The sequence below is a fragment of the Chamaea fasciata genome, unplaced genomic scaffold (genome assembly GCF_029207755.1).
Source record: "Chamaea fasciata isolate MVZ Bird 193981 ecotype frontalis unplaced genomic scaffold, bChaFas1.0.hap1 SCAF_5, whole genome shotgun sequence".
In the NCBI taxonomy this organism is placed as follows: domain Eukaryota; kingdom Metazoa; phylum Chordata; class Aves; order Passeriformes; family Sylviidae; genus Chamaea; species Chamaea fasciata.
Window position 1 is genome coordinate 29,109,716 of NW_027094090.1, and position 24,883 is coordinate 29,134,598.

General features: G+C 39.4%; 1 protein-coding gene across 1 annotated transcript in view; it reads right to left on the reverse strand.

Annotated features, from left to right (window-relative positions):
• YAF2 (YY1 associated factor 2) overlaps positions 1–17,137 on the reverse strand; it is a 31,426-nt gene extending 14,289 nt beyond the window's left edge. The window contains exons 1-2 of the mRNA XM_066183100.1: positions 16,862–17,137; positions 16,597–16,722 (exon numbers count right to left, since the gene is read on the reverse strand). Coding sequence (XP_066039197.1) covers positions 16,597–16,722; positions 16,862–16,887 — 152 coding nt within the window. The 5' untranslated portion in view covers positions 16,888–17,137. The remainder of the gene's footprint in view (positions 1–16,596; positions 16,723–16,861) is intronic.
• Between the last annotated feature and the right edge of the window lie 7,746 nt (positions 17,138–24,883).

The following is a 24,883-nucleotide window of genomic DNA, read 5'->3' on the forward strand; positions in this document are numbered from 1 at the left end:
TACAGATTAAGGAGATACAATATTAACACGGCCTTTTGTTTATATTTATGGTAATTTGCTCTTAAAGAATATTCCAGAGCACCTGAGCTAACTGTTATTTAGGAAGAAGCTCTATACTCTTCTGCATTAATGTTACAAGCATTTTTCCCTCTACCGCTGGACCGCGATTAGACCACCACAATTGAACAATCCAGAAATACAAGCAGAAATGTTCATAAAAACAATACCTATTATTTAGCCAGCCCCTAAAAGCTTTGTATTTTTACCTAGTAATTTCACTTTAGTCAGTTGAAGGAGAACACTAAGAAAGGCATACACTGTTACAGAAGATAAGAGCCAGCAATTCTTTCCAGAGGTGAACTTCATGGTTCAAGCACTGTAGCCATATCAAAAAACTGATTTACTGAGCTTCCAAGAGATCTCTAAACATCACATCTCTGAATATTGCACCTCCCCTTCTCTACTACCTAGTTCTCCTTTTCAGTGTTATCTTTCTTCTATGTTGACATCAGCTGTACTTCTACCTACACTTCCATTCCAATCTCATTCATTGCAGTTTTATTAATTATCTAATTCAAATGTTGTTTTCAAGGTCTATCTTGATAGGCACCTCATGGTCTCCTTGAAAAAATTAGGAAAACTAGCACTTTTGGTCTTTAAACAGCCAACAATAGTCATTAAGACAAACATACAAGGATAAAGTTTTTGTCTTCCCTAAAATCCCCATAAATGCTCAAAAACAAAGAAGTCATCATTTTAACTCTAGTCTTCTTGTTTCAGGATGTGACTACATTTTATCTTACCAGGTTTGATCTAGCTGCTGATTTAGAAAGCATGTTTATAGAGGCTGCAGAAACTTGCCTTTGCTTCAGCATTTGTGTGCAGAAACTCATTCAGTACTGACACTCTCAAAGGAAGAAAATATTTAATACCGTGAAGGATGGACTGGCTTTCATTGTTGACATTCTTAAATCTTTATAGCACAGCAATTTCTGTGCCTAGAGATGAAAAATATTCAAGACGACCACATGATATCTGGAACTGTTGCCCTGAGTCATTTCCATGACCCAGAGCTCACCACAATACCTTCCTGCACATAAATAACTTTGGACATCTCACAGCAGTATATGCTACCTTGATTTCCCTCACCTAGTATTCACCAATAACCTATGTTAATAGAATTTTGACTAATTTGATATGATGAATAACTTGGTCTCATTACAGCAAAGCAGATCCATCTTGAGAACCAAAATGAACAAAAAATATCTATACAATACTGCTGACCAACACATACACCAGAAGTACAGTAAACTCTCAGCTGCCTGAATTGTGCATCAAACATACAGACAACCAAACTGGCTTAACGCTGCAGCATCCTAGTGTTTAGCTGAATTTAATTTATATAGAGCACAATTTACACATTTGCACAGTGCTGCTTCTGCAGCCATCACAAGGCCATAAAACATCTAATGTCTTCTGCACTACTCAGAGTATAAGCTCCAATTCTGACAGACTTGAACAGCTTATCTGTCAATCAGCTTTAGGGTTCATCTGCTACAGTCTGGAAACAAGGAACTTGACGGTGCCAACTGTGAAAGTCTTTCCATGAACCAACCCCAAATCTACCTACATCTCAAGAGAGTCCTGTGTTAGTTAGCATGAGGTACCCCTGCACATAAAGCTGGGAGTAGATTTGTCCATTTGGTGCCACATATCCTGAATGGCCAGAGCCAGCCAAGTGAGACTGCCAAGTAGCACACAGTGAGACTGCTGAAAGCACAGTGCAGACACATCAACAATCCAACAGTGCAGCCAACAAATTAGCTTTGGTTTAGTGGGGGACATCCTGGACTTGAAGCGGTCCACACAGAACCTGTACCCATATCTTCCCATTATCCATAGATCTCAGAACATAACCTATACTTTTCTACACAGAAATCTAGATGCTATAATTAAATCCCAGTGCTTTTTCCAACCTGTTGATGGAAGTGTATTTCATCTGTAATGTGCAGTTTAGAGGCTTCAGACATCCTGAAGAATGGGCAACTTACTCAAAGGCACTCTCTTTCCTGAAGCTCTATGTCCTGTTTTGTGTATTTCGTTACTGCAGAACTATTAAAATTACAATTTCCCAGTTGAAACACAATGGGTCTAGATTAAGGAAATACTGTCACCTCAGCATTCAATCAAGCTGAAAGAAGTTCTTTAACAGAAAACCTGGATCCAGAATATCAGTCAAGCAGAGCTTCCATTTCAATGCGATCCTTCCCTTTTCTCTTCTCAAGTTCACCCACCTTCTGGCAACAATTCAGGCCAATAGCTCTTGACAGGGGCTTATCCTGTCTCAAGGGGCAAATTATCTGTTTTCTAAAGCTAGGGACACACGCAACTTACCTAAAAACTTTTAAAACAGCACATTAGGCCTGGTACTTAAGTCTGCTGTTGGGCTCTGGTCAACTTACTTGCCGAACTTCTACTCCAACCATTAGAGAATTATCTACTCCAGTTTTACTTAGCTATCAAAAAGCTGATACAATTTTAATTACAAAATCCTCTTACTTCCTGGTTTCCGATTAAACTCATCTTGTCCCATCTTAAAATCAGGAAGAAATTGGCTGTCAAACACTGTTCCCACAGAAGGATGTCCTAGCTGCCCAAGATGGTATTGATTTATTCTGGGTTCATGGACTCAAGTTTCTCTTCCAAATACTCATCAGTTACCTTTTGAATGACAGCAGGATTCAATGAGAGAGGTAATATCATGGAATCAAAGAATCATTTAGGTTGGAAAAGACCTCTATGATCATGATGATACTATCAAACAGAAGAGGCAACTATTACATGCCTGAATTGTTTATTCATCAGAACAGTTCAAGACTGATCAGCAGTATCTTATCTCCTACCATGTTTTCCTCCCCAGAAAAAAAAAAAACATGTTCCCATGAAAAACAAGGCCTGTGATACTTCTTCAACATTTTTCACCTTTTTAAAAGTAAAATCTCTACATGGTATCACATACATTTCAAAATTTCAACTTTGCAAATGAATTTCATCCTTTTCTTCACTTCTTAGGAAACAAAAAAAAAAAACAACCACCAAACCAAATCTGGCTTCAGGGACTTAAGGAGGTTTTATTCAAAGGCAGCTGTAATCCTTAAGCAGTACCATTTATCTACACTTCTCTTCCCTTCAGGGATACTGACTTTTTGTTCAAGACAGCAGATTTATTCCTCGAGAAAGAGAAGTAAGAAATATCTGGAACAGAAACCTGACTGATTTCATCTTACCCTTGGTCACAGAATTTCCTCAAAAAAGAAAAGTCTTTATATTTAAAAAGTATTCTTCCCTCTCAGGTGATTCAGGAGGACAGAATAAATGCTTCCAAGCTAATCCAAGTTCCTACATCTTCCACTCAACTTCTTGCTGCTTTTAGGCCCTCACTGCACAGGGCCTAGGCAATGAGTTCAGCGTGTTTCTGAACATCAGCTTTCTGTCCCGCCAGCACAGTATGACAGGACTCATTCTTCGGAAACCTAGAATTGGGTCTCCAAAAGTCTAGTCAATTAACACCCTGAATTTTACTCTCCAGGGGTTTACAGGAAGCAGCAAAACTGCTATAGTCAAAAGATCTCACAAGTAGTAAATAATCTATATATGTCATCTACGGTCAAACTCATGAAGCTGACTGCTATAGAATAGAATCAGTACAAAAAAAGAAATGCTTTTGCCTTTACAGTTTCCACAAATGACTTTTTTTAAAGCGTCTCCTTGGGAAAGTCTTGGAGATCATTCCAAAAGCTGCACTGTAAACATAGGGTATGGTGATGCATTATGGATTAAACCTAGAACAGTAGCAGAAACTCTAAAACCAAAGTCAGGCATTCCCAATTAACTATCTTTGTGCAAAGCATAAAAGAACAAGGTCAATGAGGTTGTAGGAAAAAATACCTAGAACTACTCACTGGGCTTTAGAGAAAATCGGTCAGCTCCTCCAACTAACCAATCAAGTTTTCCTGAATCCCACCTTCTTCTTCATTTTCTACTTATGAAGGACAATTGCTTAAAAAGCAACCTTCTGTAAATAGAAGAAACTGATTGTATCCATCCTTCCCTGTATTCATGCCCTGCAGACCTGCCTATCTCCTTTCCATCTGCTCCTGTGTTTCTAACTGAGCTGACTCAGCTAATATTTTTTCAAATGGAATTCCAGCATCATTCGTGCACCAGTATTCCTCCTCCACCAGCTTTTGCTACTCCCTCATCTAGCAATGATTTCAGAAATGCCTTGTAAACATTCCAAACCCTGATAAAAATCCTGATTTGCTGATGTTGGTCTTTTTAAAGTCTAAGGAGAATACAGTGAAGGGCATTAAAATCTTGTTGAGAACAAAGTTGAATCATCCAAATTCTTCTCTGTTCTTTCATTACTACACTGGGTCATCTTGCAATACAAATGTACAGGCTTTAAATATCTTATAATTTATTTGAAGATCATTTTCCACTCACATCTATCCTAAATATTAATGTCTCAAGAAGCTAATAGAAATCTGATATCCACAGTAATACTCTGATCTCCATTTTTCCAGTCATTACTAGATTCTCAGGAAAAGCTTATCTTCACATACTTTCTACTTCATCATCATATTCTAGCTAGTCTCTACTATCTCCTCCACCACATGTCCTCATTACTCTAACATCCACATTCTCAAATATCTCTTAACACAATTAATTTAAAAATAAAAGGTTGTTCTTAATCTTGAAAGCAAGCAGATATATACAGAGAGACAAATAGAAAGAGGCATGATTTTACAGCAAGAAGCTTTTTAAACAAATTGAGGGATGTGAAGAAGTGGTTTTAAGTAGAAGATTTTCTAAGGAATGAATACTCCTGTAACACATATTAGAACACCTTCACATAGATATGAATGTTTTGAGCAATTCTTACAGCATTTACTTCAGTAACTTTTACAGGGCACATCTAGAGTTGAGTATTGCAGCAATATTAGAGTATGAGAAGGAAGCTTCCTGTGCATTTTCAAAAAGACATTATTTATGCAAAGATCTAACTCTAACTTGGTAATAGAGCTTAGACAGCTTTTCATTCAGCAGATCACAGAACAGGCTGCAACCAGCAGCTTTGGAATGCAACTTTAAATGATGGATCGATGATGTAGATTTAGATGGCAGAATGTCTAAACGGCTCCAGAATGAAAGAAAGAGATCTCAAATTCAGTTTTTGCAACAAGTAACATTACCTGAAAGTAAACCTTACTAAGAAGTCAATAAACTTTCCTCCCACGCATTAGCCAGGTTTTTTTTGAGGGTTACCTCCCTTCTCCTACCCCCATATACTGATAACAAGTTACTATATCAAGCAAGTTCCCAATTCCTCAGGTATGTTTCCATTCTTTTTCAGAGGTCCTTCTGCAAAACAGCTAACACTGACACTAGTGATTTTTGTATCTAAGCCCCTTCCAGAGTCTATTTTCCCTCCCAATTTAACTGGTTTTAAGAACAAAAAAAGGTAAGCAACTTCACCTGAACATTCACCTTAAAAATTAAGCACATACACAGCTACCTGACTCTTCCTTGCTTTGAGCTAACCTCTGCCGTGAAGAGCTTAACTTCAAAGAGACTGCTCTTCTTTTCAAGACTAGGAATTCACAAAAAATGTTGGAAGGCTGAGGCCTACACTTGTATAGACATTGAAATGGTATTAACAGCATTAAATAAAATAAACAGGATGAAATTAAATTTCGCATCATAATCTTACCAATGCTTACAATGCAAAAGAATTTCCTAGAAGTCCAGAAATTGTTACCTGAACTCTTTATAATACAGAAAGAAATAACTACAACCAAGACACCCATACATGTGTGCTGCAGGCACTGCAGTAGCTGTCCTAATGTAATAATACTAGAAATCAACAACCAATTTGACACATAGAGAGTGGCAGAGTCTTATTAAACCTCTGAGTAAGAAGGCGAAAGTTTAACTGTTACATTTTAGGACATTCATTCCAGTTTATGCTTAAATCTGTACCATTAAGGTGCAAGTATATGCAATCTGGCTGCACAGAAACCAAGAAAAAAATTCCCTACCTTCTTAACTGATCTTTCTTTGGGCTTCAAGACAATGAAATTTTCAAGTGTTAGTTTGACAGTAAACACTTAAAAGCATGGAATATTTTTTTAAACTTTAATAATAGAGGGACTATTTTTGTCAAATGTAAAACACTAATTCCCAAATAATTAGAGAATGGTTAAGCATTTGTACACAGCAAAATGAAAAGCACAACAGCTTTTAATGGATCCTTCCACATATTTGCAGACTAGTAGCTACAATGCTTTCAGACTTTATTTTCCACTTTAGGGCAATTTTTCAACTAACTTAGTATTTTCTTCTAGATTTGATACATTAGCAAAATCTGCTTTTTAAAATTACATTTAACTTTTTATTGATGATCATATCTACTCCACAATCTCTTGCTGCACCACCTTGTACAAGAGCTTTTAGGTTCTGCCAAACAGTATTCCATAACAAAGGAAGTTGCTTTCCAACTTCACTATAAACCCAGCACAAGCCTTCATTCCATTACTACTGCTGGTTTTTGAGACCAAGTTCCAGTAAGCCACAACTTACTTCCTAATTAAAAAAAAAAAAAAAACATCAGCGACTATTAAGTACATCAGTGATATTATTTAAAGCAAACAGGAAATCATCAGGGAGACTGTGTATACTAAGTAGCATTGCAAATGCTGTGGCCAGTTAGATCTTGAAAACTGTTCCACACAGAAGCAAGCAGCTCACATAATGATGCCACTCCTGATTTTTAACAGTTTAAGTCCTATGAAAAGTAAAAAATATTTCCTACTGCCAGTTCTCATAATGCAAGTACAAGTGGCTCTCAATTAAATTAAACCACTACCAGGAGAAGCAGTCTTTGGGTTTTGACACAGATCAGCTCACTCTCTCTCAGTCATCAGTACTCTATTAAGCTATTCATAGAATAAAAACTATCAGATTAAACGACGTTTAGCTTGCTGTGTCACATGAATATGCCCTCACTAATCACCACACAAAGCCATCTTGTGAGAAACTAGTCTTTATTGCTACATTGAAGCAGTTCATGATTAAATGCATCTTCAACACTTCGCTATCCAAAATTATTTTTCTCATTACCGTTACTTCTGTCACATCCTAGGGTGTTAACAGTCCATTTCACTGCCGCTGCAAATAGTGCAACTGAATAATTATGACAGTGCAAACAATGGAGCTAGTGGCCTGTATGAGAAAACATGATATAGATCCATCTCCATATAGCAGAGTAGCAATGTAATTTCTACGCATCCTATGTATATTTGAATTCTAACTTTCAGACAGCTCTGATTTGTGCTTTCATATTCCTAGCTGTTTTACAGTATGAATCATTTATTTGGAATTCATTCATTCAGTGCATTTCTAGCAATTTTGTCTTTCAGTAAAAGCTGATTCAATTAGAATACACTCACATGACCCATATGGTTTTATCAGTCACTGTAACAATGTGCAGAAAACTACCCCTTGAGGCAGTGTCCCTATCTAATCATTCTTTTAAAGGGAATGCCCTGTTTTCCAGATGACATTTAACAGATGAGGCCAGCAGGTCTCCTGAAGACAACTGGTACAGTGCATAACAGCCTGCTCTAAGAAGTATCTGTTTCAGGACCTTTAGAAAGACGAAGTTCATCTTCATGTCTAGTTTTCAAAGCAGCCATAAAACATTACTTCTCCAACAAGCAGTTAAAAGGCTGCAACCTCTTGCATATTGTTCTTAGAATTCTTCCCCATATGCCACTGGCTGTGGTGCACCAACACTCAGTATGACAGTTATATTGAAAATACCCCGGCTTGAGAAAGCTCATGATGATGAGCTACATATGAGCAGGGGTCAGGTAGCTCCATTTCATCTAACAACATCCTCTGAGGAAGCAGTATTTGTGAGTCTACAGAAAAAGGAGTGGTTACCGTCTCCTAGACCCCTAGATCCTTGGGATTCATGGGGAAGTGACCTCTTCCAAATGCCAATCCCACAGAGGACTGGATCCTTCACACTACTCTTCTGTCCCTTTCCTGCAGAAACTGTGAGACCCTCTAGCACCTATGCAAAAAAACATGCAAAATACGAGGGTCACACTGATGCAGCAGCACAGTCACTGCTGCACTGAACACAGACAATACTTGGTACAGCTAGTTTTGTGATCAAACTGGAAGGAGCTTGTTTCTGACCTATCTTATTTGCTCTGCACTGCAGGTGTCATCTTCCCAAAAGCTGGCAGCAATCTAGAAACTTCTTCCATTCAGAGCTAGCCCCACAAAGATGTCCACCGTAAGTAGGGGAAAAGACTACACACTTCCCCTAAAAAAATCAAGTCTCCATTAATCTTCATTAAGATCTTCATTAATCTACAAAGATGCCACAGAATCCTCACATTCTCTTTTATCCTCCTTATTCAATTACAGAATTTCTAGTGCATGACCCTAATAAGAGATTTCAGTGATAGCCAAAACAAATAACTTTCCTTTCACAGCATGTGCCGAACCAACTTTCAGCTTTTAGAGTTGGGAACTCTATTTCCATAGTGAATTTTCAAGCCCTTACTCATTCACACATTTTTTTCTACTAGGCATGGTCATATGAGCTTCTGGTACAGAGAGAGCATATTCAAGCATTTTGGAAAAGTTTAGAGATAGGTTCCAAATCTTCAGTAAGTTAGAAGAGGAAAACTTTCAATTGCTTGTTTCCTCCCCACCCCTCAATTCCTAAGAAAACAAGAAAAAACTTGCAGCAGACGTCAAGGTCGTTTCTTCCAGTCTTCGATCTCACTTTTAATGGAAAGTTTGCCAGCCAAAAGCCTCCTAACAACATTCTGCAGCTGAGCTCTCCAAGTTCAAGCCTGCTCCACATCAGCGTACCACATACCAGTGGAATGCACTTCAGAGAGCAGACAATCCTCAGGATCTCTGTCCTACTTAAACCAGGATAAGCCACTGCTTGAAAGTATAAAAAATGAACACTTAGTATTTTGTTCTAACTAGCCTACTTTAAAAGTATCTTGTAGCTGACTGTATGAGCCAAGAAGACATCATTTGATACTCTGAGGAAATGTTCTGCAAAGCATACTGTCCTAACCTGACTTTCAAGATGAAAAGTACAGATATTTCTATCAAGTTTTAAACAGGAACAGGCATAGTGGGCTGTCACAGCAATCAAGGAAAATTGGATAAAAAGTTAGGGGCAGAAAATGCAAATTCTCATCACTTTGTAAGTGATACAAGAGCTTTCTTTTTACCACCTAATCTTCTCTTTTAACATACTTCATCTTATTTTAGGTGTTTACTCAAATCCTTTAGTCTAGGACAGGCAATTTTCCCTAGAAAAGATGCACAGAATAAGAATACCACTGGTGGCACTAAAAAACAAAGATGACGTTTCCAACAAAAAACCAAAACAAAACACCAAAAAAAAAAAAAAAAAAACCAAAAAAAAAAAAACCCCAAAAAACACCCCAGCAAGCAAAGCTACATATATCAAAACACACACTACTTATGCCCCAAAGGAAAGTACTTAATCATGGAAAGACAGCAAATACCAGATGGCATAAAGTCTTCTTTGCTTCAGTACCCACACAAAAGTTTAATTCCATATAACCAAATTAAACAAGGGAGTATGAGTTCAAGATAGAATAAGAAACAGACCACTGAACACTATTTATGGCAGTCAACAGCCTCTAATGAAATTCACCCTCAGAAAAAAAAAATGTTTAGAGAACGGCAGGAAAGGTAAAAGAAGTCACCAAGTACTGCAGAAGAAAAAAAAAGGGGGGGGGGAAATCACAAGATGTGCAAATAAAAACCTCAATCTAACTCCAATTTCAGAAAAATATTAGAATAAAATTCTTTAATAATTGGGAACATTAAAGGATAAAGCCAATTGGCTTGATAGCCTAATTTCTTTTTTAATGGACTAGCAGCCCTGCTGACTAGGAGAAAAGAAATACACGTCGCCAGTCTTGACTTGCAACACAGTCAAAAATAAATTCTCCCACTTAAGCTAAACTATGATGAGGACAAAGTTGTGCAGAATGAGGTTCAAAATTTGGGTTAGCTTGTTTAATAGTTCCCAACAACCAGCTGTAGATATATTTACATGTATCTATGGGGTAGCATTTATAGTGAGGTTCTACAGGCATAATATTTAATATTTTTAATTACACTTTGAAGAAACGTACAAGAAATAGAACAAGAATCAAGCTAAGAGGTGATGAGAACTATCTGACAAGACAATCCTGCATGAAGGTGACTCAGAATGAAAATTATGAATTATAAAAAAGATAGTACAAAGCACAGCAGGCCCCACGACTACATGAAAAAAAGCCTTACTTAAGTAACAAGAAGATACAAAAGGATACCAGACTGTAGTGGTTCAAGTAGATTACAATTTTTATGAGCTTCTTAGAGTACCTAATTAAATTACCTGTCAGGTTTAAAACTAGAAAGATTTTAACATGAGATTTAACTTCAAAAAAAAAAAAAAAAAAAACAACACCACTCCCCCTACTCCTTTCTAAAATACAGACTTGATTTTCCTTTGGTCGGCTGCCCACTGCATTCTCTATTGCCCATACAAGCTACACCCATGAGCAGCATCTAACTGAGCCACCCAATCAAAATTCATTCACTGTTTTAGAACAACACTGAAATTGATGCGTGCAGAATTCTTGAGTTTCACTCTGTTTTTCAGGGAAAACAATTCCTAAATACATTCCTAAACAATTTCAAAGATTACTTTTTAAATCTCTTTTAAAAATAAGACTGGAAGTCCAGAATGACTGGATTACTCAATGGCTATCTACAGAGCAAAAGAACTATTTATTCCTGCTTCTCTTTGTAATTTAATATTAACACTAAACCATAAAACTTGTAATATATAATCCATATTTTACCAAGCTCTATATGACTTTTCCACTCACTTTGTTCCTGAAAATATCTCCTCTAAACTACCACAAGTAACGAACAGCTCTTGAGCCTGTTGAGCTTGATGCAGTCACGTATTTGTTAAATCAACATGACAGGCAGCTCTTCCTCTTTTCCTCCTTCCCAACCTTCCCCAACACGCAGGCGCATGTGCACACACAGAGGCTGCATTCTGGAAGGCAGAAGGGCCCTTAACAAGCTGTTGTGAAACAGATATGTTAAACCAGATACACAGGAGAAGTACCAACCCTCTGTCCTCAGCAGTACTGCATTTCAATAGAAATACAAATACCAGATTTGATTAAATGTAACTGATTTGTGCTTATAAACATCCAGATGGTACATGACTAAACACATTGCCCATGTTTTCTGAAGAAAAATGACCTTGATATCCAAGTTAAAAAATTAAACATTTTATTTACGAGCCTCAAAGCACAAAACAAACTCAAGGCAGTTCCAAGTAGAGACCTGTATCTCATACTTAGTAGATCATCAGATATGATTATAAAATACATTAGACAGCCAAACTCTCAGGCACAGTCAAGGAACACAGACCAAATACCAAGGAAATGTACAAAGATTCTATCCCAGTTCCTTATATCTCACACTCTTCGGTGTCTGGTGGGATTTCAATTTGGCTTTTCATACCTTAGCCTGTGAGAAAAGGAATGATTCAGTGATGAAGATCAATAGATCATAAAACACAGAAGCTATGTCATCATTTAGCTGATTATATATTATCTCTACTCTAGCAGTAAAGGACATTAAGAGGTATAGATCCCAAATCCACAAAAATTCATCCTGACTAAACATGACTTTCTCATTCTGGCTATAAATTTCAGGGACTATTTTATAAATCATAGTGCATATAAGAGCTCACTCAACACGTGTAACAAATAGGAATCCTTTTAAAAGCCAACCTAAATACAAGTTAAGAAAAAAAGAAAAACCCACAAAACTTCACAGAAGCCATCTGTGAAGTCTCATCTCCTTATTCTCCCTTTCCGCCACTCAAAAAAAAAAAAAAAAAAGAGCTTGAACAGCATGCACTAAGACTCAGATTCATTGCCAAGATTAAGTTTTTATTTAATTCAAACCAAGTAATGAAAGTAGTTCAAAAAAATAAAATAAAACCGTAACAATCATAAAATACACGTCTGCATAACAAATCTTCCCCTATTACTAGCTGAGAGAATACTATTAGCGAAAATATCCTTTGGAATTTGGCCCTTTTTTCTAATTTAAAAATCACACAATGTTATCAAGTCTGAAAAGGGGAAATTGATCATATGAACCTGCATCCTTTTTTGTTTGTTTGTTTGTTTACACAGTAGAGTATCATTCCAAGCACTTCAAAGTTTAAAAAGCCAGTATTTGCAGTTCCTCCTGTAGCTCTCACTAACACTGCCCTGGATGCTCATTGTTCACACTGAGAGGAGAAGTGGTTTATAATAGCATGGGAAAAAGAACAGGATTCTGCAACTAGAGATCAGACCAAAAACCACCTGAAGGAAAGCAAAGTGACAGGCAATTTTAAATCTGGATGCTACTGCTAACTGAATAACAAGAGCATTGATAACACTTTGGAGGAGGCTGAAGCAGAGCAGTGACAAGAAGGCAGTAATGCAGCCTCCTAGAAGGCAGCAGAGTAGGAAACATGCACTCCTTTAGAGGGAATGCCAATCCTCTTGTGTACTTCTTCCCAGCAACACAAACTCTTAAATCTTCAGCTCTGCAACACATCTGAATTACAGTGACTAATGGTGTTAGCTGGCAAGGAAAGAAAAATCCAAGCATCTATTGAAGGATGGACAAACTGGGAGCAAATACTCGCTGCAATAAGGTCTGTCCAAGGACCCAGCCCAATTCTTGAAGGTCAACCAGTATTGGTACACTCCTGATTCAGATAGTGCCATGAGGAACAGAAGGAAAGAAAGAAACGGCAACTTGTAAATGGAGACAGCTTTCTTTTGACAAAGCAGTAATTGTGAGAGTCAAACCAAATTCAGGAACCCTATTATAACCTCTCCAGGAGCCATACAATTCCCTTCCATGTTTTCAGCATACCATCATTGCCTCTGTTGCTTTTACACAGTTCCAGTCTGGGCTTTTTCAGTGTTCTAGCAAAGACTTTTCTGTACAACATGAGTGACAGAGGGGGAATGAAGATTTTCAAGTGATTTAGTCTCAGAAAAACCTAAACTATTCAATGGGGCAAGAAAATCAGACCACTTATTTAGCCTAAGGACTTTTCCTCTTGCCAAACTACAATGGCTTTTGCAAACAACAAACCTTCTCAAAAAGGTCATACAGTTTCTTTATAATGGAAACTATCAGGCAACCTAAATATAGAGGTGGCTACCAGTTTCCTCTATAACACAGTAAATTACGGTTCTATTCAGTATTCCTTACTTGTGCTTCTAATGAACTTCAGCAGGAGATTTGCTCAAGAAAGGAGTAATTATTAAAGTCCTATGTTCCCTACACTTATGTAACATCTTTCATCTAGAAAGATTTCGAAGTGTCTTGAAGGTCACATGTAGAAAATTACTATACTCAGTGCAGCCTCCTATCAAGAAGAACACAGTAATTTCTCAGTACCCAAGCAACAAAACAGAACAATTTAGGTTTGAAAGTAAATACTAAAGCCATGCGGGCATGGAGAGTTTAAATCCTCAGTGACATTACTAAACTAACGTCTGGCAATAGTTGTAGAGCAAAAGGTAGAGGGATCTCCACCTGGCAGATAGGATCTTAGTTTAACATCTGACTTGTGGCACATCTAACTGGCACCATGTTGGGGCACTGCTTTAGTACTAAACCAAAGAGTGCCACTTTGGGAATCAGTTACACCACCTCCTGCAGCATCCACGATTTCCCTTGAGACATCCCCCTCCAAGGACAGCCCAGTTTAACCATTCAATGTCATAGACAAAAAGTTAATTTAACTCCATTATCTAATCTGCTTTGAAAATTCAGTCTACAAATAAAATATAATAAATAAATTGTAAAACTTATTTGCACTAATCTTAACAATTCTATCAGTTACTAAAGAACATAATCCACTTCTAGCCTCTGGCACAGAAGATAACTCTTTCAAGAGAAGAAATTATTCAACAGTGAAAACATCCACAAACCCCATCCATATCTGAAAATATTCCTGTAAAGGTAAATGTACATAATCGGTATATTTAAAAAAAAATAGTTTTAATCAACTTTTGTACCTAATTTCCAGTGGCCTTCAAACCTACTTAGCTTCAATACAATAGCCTGTTTTTCCACCTGCAAATATATAGTGACATTTAGCAAAGTTTAACATGCGGAATCTGGTATTGCACACTTCAACACAAAGAATGAGACTCTTCTGGATTCAAAAAAACTGTAGCATTTTAGAACGTCTTACAGACAAAGCTCTAATCAGTCAAAAAAACACAGCTAAAGCTTCTAAGTAAGAACCATTGCACAGCAACAGCCATGCTAATGCATCAACTTAATCTTACATCAAGCTTCAAAATGGAAGACTAAAATAAATAAATAATGCATTCTCAGTGCCATCAAAACATGGTAGTATTGTTATCCTGCCCCATATTCATGAAAACCGTTTTGTCCTACAGGCAACACCAACTAATGCTTTAACAAGGTAATAATTTGATCACTTAGACTCCAGGTCCTTGGGGGGGTAAAAAAAAAACCAACCACCACCAAAAAAAAAACCACCAAAAAAAACCAAACCCAAAAAAAAACACCCAGCTGGCCCTTTGTGTTTCTTTGGCACCCTAATGATTCTCTTCATGGACACAAAGGTCTACTTACTAGCTCAAATCATATATCAGAAACTGGAGACAAAAGCTGCCTGGCCTAAAACCTCAACTTTTATCTACCTCATGCCATGTGTAAAACCTGGATTTTGCAATCATATGAAGATGCAACCCATCTAAACCTTAAGGGGGGGAAAAAAAAAAAAAGAGTCCCAGGGACACATTGTTACAGAGTTTAAGTACAGAAACAAAAATCAACCTATCAACTTCGCATAGCATGTCACTGTCAGGGAGTAAGTGGAAAGCAAAGAAAGAGAAAAGACATTTTGTTGCAAAATTATTTAATTTTTTAAAAATTTAAATAATTTAAAATTATTTAAAAGATGAAATATTAAAGTAGGAAAATCAGAAGACATTGAAAATATTTGTTTCTCATTTTTTGTTTGTTTGTTAAGTTTGAACACTTTTATCCAGCTGAGTTTCTAATGCAATAAAACAATTTTAAACTGACTTTTCTAATCAAACTGACTGGATGCTAAAGAGGCCTTTTTCACGATGTTTTTAAAGACTTTACATTAATTCAGCAGTCTTATTTTGCCGAACATTACTAATCTGTACACACCTCTGTGATATAAACATAATGCCATTGTTATAACTGGAAACCATAATATATGTGACAGATGCAATTCCTTCTTGACACATTTACCTTACTGATTTCCTTTGTTAAAAAAAAAACAAAAACAAAAAAAAAACACAAAACAAAACAAACCAAAACATTCAACCAATATTCACAACTGAAGTTATGAGAAGTCCTTCCAATAAGCATTCTGTTTTTCAGAAGTCAGGGAAACCAACTCCAGAAACAAAGAATAATCGTTTTTGTCAAGTAATTGGACCCAACCTTGTACTTACAATTTCAAACATGCAACATTTATTGCAAGTCATACTCAGCACTGCTTTGACCAATACCTACAATGTACTTGCGGCTTTTGATAAGATTGCAACTTGATTGCCACTTAAACTTCTCCTGCCGATGGAATTAACCCTTGTTATGATAACAGTAAGAAAGGATTCTTGAGCAACGTTCTCTTCTGTTAGCATGCATGTCTACAAGTGCACTCAAGTTCATTTGCAAAAAGCCTCCATTCCCCGAGCACACGTGTTTAGGCCACCGGCAGGCACAGGAACCAGTTCATCTACCGCAAGCTTTGAGCCTGGTGTACAGAGAAAAGGTCCTCCTGGGAAGTCACGGTTACACAGGGAGGCAATTCCATAAAGCGCAATTCAGCTAACAATTCCTCCCTAAACACTGAAGGGCTATAATCTATCCCCGATAACACTCGGAAATCTGCACGGTGATACTCCGTGATGAAAAGCGAACTGAAAAGATAGTAACACTACTACCAATAATCAAACAATGGGTTATGTATGAGGCAAAGTTAAATACATAGAAAAAAATAATTTAAAATTTAAAAAAAAAATTTAAAGGGTAAGTGTCTTAGCAGGCATACCCTAGGGGCCAGTTTTTCTCCGTGAGAAGGGGATCTTCTCTCCAGGGTTAGGCACTTATGCCCTACCCGGCATTTATTATTTCTGTTCCTACACACGCCGGCGCGCCGCTGGGTCAGGTTCACCGCGGAGCTCCGGGCCGGGAGAGGCTGTGTGTTCCCGCCCCCACCCCTGATAAACGAGCCCCGATTCCTGTCACGGCCGCCCTCCCTCACACCCTGGGGATGCACCGCGGCTCCCCCGGCCCCAATTCCTGTCACGGCTGCACAGCCGCTCCCCCGCCGCCCCCGCTCCCCCTCCGCCGGCGACCCACCGTGTGGAGGTGCCCTTCCTCACGTCGCACATCAAGCACTTGAAGGCCTCGGCGCTGTTGCGGAAGGTGCAGACGCTGCAGTCCCAGTACCCCTCGTCCGAGGAGGGTTTCGGCTGCCGCTTCGGCCTGCGGAGACACACGCGCGCCAGGGGCAGCACCGGCCGCGACGCCCCCGCCGCCCCTGGGGCGCCCCCGCCGCCATCGCCTCCGGCCCCGCGCTCCCGGAGGGCCCGGGGGAACGAGAAAGCGCCGCCGCTGCCCCTACCTGGTCGGGCTCTTCTTGTCTCCCATGCCGGCTCCAGACGCGTCCCGGCCCGGCCCCGGCGCGGCCCTTTGTGCGTTTGTCAATAAGGAGGAGCGCGGGGGGTCTCCGGGCTCTAGTGGGGACCCGGGGAGGAGGAGCCGCCGCCGCAACCTCCAGCTGTCGGGGAAACTCCCGCTGCTGCCGCCGCTGCTGCCGCCGCCGCCGCCGCCGCCGCTGCCTCCCCGCTCACGTGTCCCCCCGCCGCCAACCAGCGGCGCCCGCAGGCCGCGGCGCCCGGCGGGCCGCGCACGGCGGCACCTTCGCTCCGCCGGCGGCTCGGGCGCTGCGAGCGGCAGCGGGGCCGGGGCAACGCGGGGGCTGCTGGGGGCGGCGGGCGGAGCGGGGGCGGAACCGGCGCCGGGGGGCGGCCCCCGGCGGGGAGGCGGGAGGCGGTGCTGGGCAGAACGGGCAGAGCGGCAGGATGAGTGACTGCAGCCGGCCTGCGCGGCGCTTTCCTGAAAGCCGTCCCTCTGTTATCGCCCGGGGTTGCTCGCACTAGCGTCTAGATTGTCTTGTGCTTCTTCCCACAGAAATTGTTCCAGGCCGTGGTTTACAGGAAGAGACAAACGGGAATAAACGGAATACGAACTTCGGCTTAGAAGTCTTGATCTAAAGCATCCCGTTGGCCTGAGGCCAAGGGAGAACACCATGGGTACCAATACAAAACCAGGAGAGAGTGGTGTTACCTTGTACCCGCGTGCAGGGTGCTACTTTTGCACTTAAAAGCTTGCAAGTACAGCGCTTCTCACGCAACATAGCAACCTCAGACAGGACAAGGGTGTTTATCACCTCTGTTATCAGAGTGCACCAGAGCCCAGTCACAGACTAGGGTGCCATTTTGCAGGATGCTGTGCAAACAGAACAAAGAGCACATGTCCTAAGTACGTAACAAAGACAGCAGTTAAACACAGGTAGAGAGAAGAATGCAAGCAGACAATGAAATGATACCGGTCAGCATCTCAGTGACCAAAGCTATTACTGATGCATTGCCAAGAAATGATGGGATTTCGAGAACAAAATACACCCAAGGGGAGTTTTACTGAAGTGTGTGAAGACATAGACGTGTTTAAAAATTAAGCAAGTGGACAACAGAGAAATGTTCTGATTCTGAAGGCAAAGTTGTCAAGACAAATTTCAGCTAGAAATACTGGGATAGAGAGGGAAAATGTAGGCAATGTACTTAACATATTAGGGAAGCAATTAAAGACCCCTTAATTGGGATGTAACGTTTATGCAAAAGAACAAACACTTCTACAAAATTCAGTTTCCTCTGTCTCTCGAGGAATGCTGTGTGTCAGCAATTGGAAACCTGTGCAGGATTTACTTGTGGCTGGCCATTTATCCTGAATTCCTGCATTCACATCCAGCTTCCAGTACTGTCCTTTTCCTCACCTCATGGTTCTCTTTTTGTATTTGCCTGACCTTTGCCTTGATTTCTCTCTTGCAATTTCTTTCTTCCCTATCTCTTTATGCTTCTTATCTGGTCTTCTATAAATTATGAATAAAATGTATGGATTGCGCATCTGAGGGTGAGGCATGCCACACACAGACAGCTGGCCTGGCTTCATTTGCATCTAGTCAGACATCTTCATGAACTAGGAGCCCAGACCCAGCTCTCAGCAGGAGAAACAAGCTAATGCTGAAGGTGATTGATCTGATGCTAAGACTGGAATAGAATTTTCTCACTTATGGGGACTATTTCTTTCCATTGACTATAAAGTGTTTTGCACCAGTAGTCCAGAAGTGTATGTTTAAAGTTACAGAATTATATGAGGTGTCTCACCTGTGCTTGAACCTGACATTATGTAGGAATCTCTTGATGGGAAGCAGTGGAGAAACCAGTCTCCTTGTGCCCTTTTCCACAGCACACTCTTTCTACTGTATAACTAAACATTATTTCCCCACTTTTGGAAAGTAATTATTTTGAAACAACTGCTTTCTCTTGACCTTTCCCATCACAGCCTACTTTCTCCATACCGATTGTGGGAAACAGAATTTCCACTGGTGGTTACAAAACACCAGGATATGTTGTAATCCCTCAGGAACCATTCTTGGAGAGGACCATTTCTAACCAGGAGGAAGAAATGCAACTGCCAGTCATAAATGTTATTCCTAACAGAAGAGTAATCTTTCTGGCTTTTGTGTTCCAGACCTTCTGCTTCAAGGTCATCACCCAAATGACCATGCCTAAAAATTATCATGTTTTCCCAGAAGCATTGGGCCTGTTTCCCCTGAGCTCCAACTAACCCTTTTTTTGGGAGCTGAAATGTGATTTGGATAGTACATTCAAAAGTTCAGGTGTATGGGTCATGGTGCAACTCACAGTGGCCACGGGTTTGTGGAAGTGTGGGTCTTATTCTTGAATGATGCTGAAAAGGAGTGAAAAACTATTTTCCTTGCATCCTTGTTCTGTCCTGAAAGAGGAACACAAGAGGAGACCACTGAAAGGATCAAGCCATCCCATGTCATCTCTGCAACTGAAACAGTGATAGAAGGCTTTATTTAGCAGCAATGCTGGAAAGCACATGTAAGAGGTGTGTGTAATAGTCAGGTACCGAAGAGATTCAGGGAGACTTTGATAAACAAAAAATTGAGAAATCCAGTCAGATATTTTGTCATCCAGTGGTATTATGCGAACCCAGAAAACTCTTTGCTAAATATTTGTATGGCACATGTTCTAGAAAGCTTGAATGACAAAATTGATGGCATCAGTATTAACAGTCCTTTAAAAAATGTTTTTGGGAAAGAAAAGGGATGAATGAACCATCATTTTGAATACCCTTTGACTTTGTCCAGTACAGTTGTTCCAGGGCAGTTATTTCTCCCCTGTTTTAATTCAGCTGAGCTAAAGTAAACACCTATTTAAAGCAGAAGGGATGGGCAATATAATTGTATCTTTTTACATCAGGTATCACTCTCTAGCTAGTGTTTGGTCTCTAATTATCTTAAAATTGACCTTTTTTGTAGCATTGTACACGGGAAATGCTCATCATATGATTATGATATTGAAAATGCTATATGCTGATAGCTTTGTGGAAGTTATATATTTCTACATATGGTATAAATGTTCTGGCATTCATGACTTCTCAGCTAAAAGTTTATTCATAATAAAGAGGATGGTAGCAATTTGTAAGTACTTATTGTGTGAAAATTCTTACTGTAGAGAAAGTTACAGGCGTTCCCCAAAAAAAAAAGGTGTTCACACACCTTTTATTAAGAACAAGCCAGTGCTGTGCAAATCCATACAAAGACTTGCCATTTAGTCAATACTTGAACCTTCGCTGTGCACATCAAACCTATGCCAGTTCCTGCATTATCAGCATCTTGAGCAATTAAGTAATCACTTTGTCACTGCTTGAGCTTAAAAAACTCTCCATAAAGATGATTATCATCATGTTGTAGAGAAACCACCCTATTCATGAAGAGAAATACTACATAAGTATAAAATTGTACTGGAACAAATGCATATTATTGCAGCACGGTATAGCTGTTTTGCTTGAGTTTGCACTGATATAATACAATTAATACAATTAAATCCATTAAGGGGAATTTGACTGGCGAGGGGTTTTTTGACATGTGAGGTATAATGGGTTTCTATGTGATACTGGAAGAGGGGGGAAAATTAAAAATCCGAGATAGTGAAAAGTGAAAGCTGCTTGCAGACATTATAAGAATGACAACAAGATTGGTGACAGCGAGCACTGCCCAGCCTACGTTTGCTCAGCCTCAAGTGCAGCCCAAGCTATCTAAAGAAGTATCAGTGGGTTACAGGGGTGAACACATAGATACCTCAATTAGCAAGCCAAGCTCCCTTGGGGCTGTAGGAGAGAAAAAACATCCCTTGCTCAAAACTATCTGTTCATGTCTGCTCCTTGATTTCATCATGTGTCTTGATCCCTCCTAATCTGCTCCCTCCTTCCTTTTCTGCTATTTGTCGTCTTCCTTGTTGTGTTTTTTCTCCTCCTCTTTATGTGTTCCTTCATTCTCCTTCCTGTTTTCTTTTCCTCCTTGTCTTTATGTCTAAGATTGTCTTTCTGCCTGGTCTTCTGTATTACTAATTCTGCCTGCTCCATCCTTTAAGTTCCTTTTCTGTCATGTCTCACCCTTCTCTTGCTTGATTTTCACTTTCACTGATTCTCTCCCTTTTAGAAGTTGTTTTAAAGTGTTAAAATTTGATAGGAGGTTGAGTTTCCTATTTTTGTGTCATGCAGGTGGCAGGCTTCCCACAGAATTAGTGCCAAAGGAAGAACATCAGCAAAAGGAGATTTCACAGTTTACAGCAATATTTAAAGCATTCTGAATCTGATTAAGTAATAGGGCTGAAAGTCACATAGCTTCTTGATCCTAATAGCATTTTTTAAAGGCTGTCAGAGAAAAAAAATGAAGTACTGGAACTAAAGCCTCTAAGCCAGTTCCATGCTTAGTTCATTCCCCAGAGAAATACAACAGTTCAGTGCTCCAACATCGTTTCAAGACAGCATGCAAACATCTACTGCAGTGACTGGATTCACAAGTGCCAGAAGCTGCCTTTGGATCAAAAGTGCTGTTCAATTTTTCTCACTGTAAATCTCTTTTACGAATTCCTTCAGATTTACTCTGAGATCCGAATTTGACTTACAGGCATTATCTTTGAATAACAATAGGAAAAGGGTGAATGTGTCTGCATTGTGGGATCAGCAGGAAAAAAAGATATTGCAGATGTACTGATTTTTTCAGATGTAATAGAAGTAATGAATGAACAAACCAGCCTTCTGTCAGAAAAAAACCACACAAAGATGATTAGTCCTTTAGAAGAATACCTTTTCTGTATGTAGTAAAAAGCATATTTCACTGCTTATAATTATATATACACACATACAAACACAGAGATTATGGGTACTTAAACATTCAAAAGAATTGCAAATTTTTCTTGAAAGGTATTCCCATATCAGCTCACTCCATTTTCATTATGAAATATTCTGAGGTAAGAGATCTCCATGAGAAACCTCAGGAGTCCCCTTTTTCCCCCGATTTCAACATTATTTTAGGTAAGGAAGATAATGATGAATGTCATAGAAGTGCAGCATGCAGGAGTGCTGGTGAGAGATCTCACTTTTCTTTTTTGGCTTGGAATTATTTGCTTGGTGTCAGTTTATACCCTTCATGACATAATCTATGTCAGTACCTTCTGCCTCCAGTTCCAGTGTTACGTTTCCATTTTTTGTTGGTTTTTTTTCCTCCTACTTTTAATTAAATTGAATACAAAATATAGAATCAAAAAAAAACAAAAAAGAAGAAGAAAAAAAAAAGAACAGAGATCAGATCCAGCCAATAGAACAGATCTGTGTGGATTCAGAATCAAGGCCAGGTGGGGAAGCCTCTTCCCTGAGAAGACAATCTCCTTGCCACTGTGCTAAGGTCATTGCAATGCCAATAACCCTAAATAACCATGCACTGCATCTTACCACACTTTTATCCCTCTTCCTATCCTTTTGCCTCTCTTCCCATCCTTTTGCATGGACTTGTACTGTTCCCATGCAGAGGGCTGGACTGCGTAGACTCAATATTGCATAAAAGTGTTTTACAGAGCTTCTTTTTCAAAATGAATTTGAAATATTAATTTCAAAAATAGTATGTAAATGAGAGAAAGAAATAAAAATTAAGTTCTTTATTTAATGTGGAGTGTACCCTCAGGCTTTTCCCGTAGATTTAGAGTACTGTTTACCGTGAGCCTACTGCACTGACAGGTGGTCTAGGGCTGGAAGAAGCAGAAATCTCCCAAAGGAACCTGTCAGTTGACATGGATCAGTGTTGATTCCTCCTGTTAGGTAATTGTTCAAGTAGATTTACCTCCAAATTATTCAGAAATCAAGAAAAACATATCAAAATAAAAGACTATTGAACCTCGCAGTGCTGCTATTTTTAAGATGACTCAAACCTTTAAACATACCATGGAAAAAAATACTGCAATTATCAAGATGATCATCACAGATCACCATCACTGGAAGTTGAACACTAAGATAAGATGACTTCTTCACAAAGCAGCTACTCCATGGGGTTTGACTAGAGCTGTCAAGCCAGCAAATGACCATGAGGCTGCATGGCTAATGCTGCAAAGGCAACATTGATGCAAAAGCTCTGCTCCCAAGCTAAACTGCTGCCCTCTGGCTATTGTCAAAAAAAAGAAAAAAAAAAAAAAAAAAGAAAAAAAAAAAAAAAAGACACATAATCACACAAAAGGGAGTTTGAAAAATGACAAATTTTGTTACAACTTGAATATGAGTCAACAGTGTGCCCTGGCAGCCAGGACAGCCAACCATGTTCTGAGATGCAGCATCACCAGCCAGGACAAAAGAGGGGATTGTCCCACTCTGCTCTGCACTGAGGAGCCCTCACCTTGAGTTCTGGGGGCAGTTTTGGGTGCCTCAATGTAGAGGAAAATATAAAGCTGAGAGAGTCCAAAGGAGGGCAACAAAGATGGCGAAGGGCCTTGGGTGGAAACCATTTGAAAAACAACTGTGGTCACTTGGTCTGTTCAGCCTGCAGAAGAGGAGACTGAAGAGAAGACCTCATTGCAGTCTGCAACTTCCTCATGAGGGGAAGAGGAGGGGCAGGCACTGATCTCTTCACTCTTATGACCAGTGACAGGACACGAGGGAATGGCCTGAAGCTGAGTCAGGGTAGTTTTAGGTTGGAGATCAGGAAAAGGTTTCTCACCTTCTCACCCTCAAGAGGGTGGTTAGGCACTGCAACAGGCTCCCTGGGGAAGTGGTCATGGCACCAGCCTGACAGAGTGCAAGAAGTGTTTGGGCAACATTCTCAGACACCTGGTGTGATTCTTGGGGTGTCCTGTTGGACAGGAGTTGGACTCAATCATCCTGATGGGTCCTTTACAAATCCTCATACTCTGTGATTCTATGATTAATTCTGCATCAGAGTTATCATCATCTGTAGTTGTTACACACATTTGACTAACCCTCAGAATGCTCTCTTACAGCCCTACAAAGAAATCTTCAAAGAAACCCTGAGATCAAGGCAGTGTAAGCACAAGATTTAAGTCAGCTTTGACTGACAGTTTCTGATTTATGTTTTCAAACATACCAACCAGATCTCTGTCTCAGATCATTCATTATCACTTGCAAAATAAATAAGGACATTCACTGCCTTAATATGTATCTTCCAGAATAAAGTCTTTATACATATTCTATTTAATTATATATTTCAGAGAAGAACTGCTCTTTCCTGAAGACTAGATTTACGAAAAGACTATCTTGAATCTTGTATTTTTAATTAATTGCAAATTCTGTAGCATTTCAGACTACTCCAATGCCCAAATTTTTTCTTACCAAAATCTAAATAGCTACTACCATTTTCATATAAACCTTGATAAATATTGCTAAGAATGAAGTATTGAATGTCCTTTTTATTATATCAGTAGAATATATAGTAAAGGTATTTCCCTTATCCTTGAGGAAGTACTTAAGTAGATAAAGTATTTAATAATGTGAGATACTAGCTCATATATTAACATCAGAACATTTGTTAGCTGTGCATGTAAGAAGATTTTAAACAAATTCAGGCATTTTAAATGTAGTGGAATTGTTTGAAAGAAAAAATCCTATAATTGGATTTATTTGTTGGAAAAAAGCTATTGCTCAGTTAAGAAGAGAGACATGAATCTGAAACTCTTAGGCCATGTCTCTCATTAATATGCAGGAGAATGCCGTAGATACTGTGCTTGGGTTAACCCTCACACCTTCATGTGAGCTATTCAAACTGTAGATAACTCCAGGTAAGACTCTGTCCCTGTGTAACTAGAAGATAACTAACTGTATAGCAGACAGAGGAAAGAAGCAGCTCACAAGAAAGTGTCAGGAAAAAATGGACTGACTTTGTCTTCATTTGGTAACTTCAGGAGGTCAAATACAAGAGAAGTCGTGAAGCTTCAAAGTCTAAAAACTGTGTATTCTAAGAGCTGTTTGTTCTGTCTTCTTAGGAGTCTGC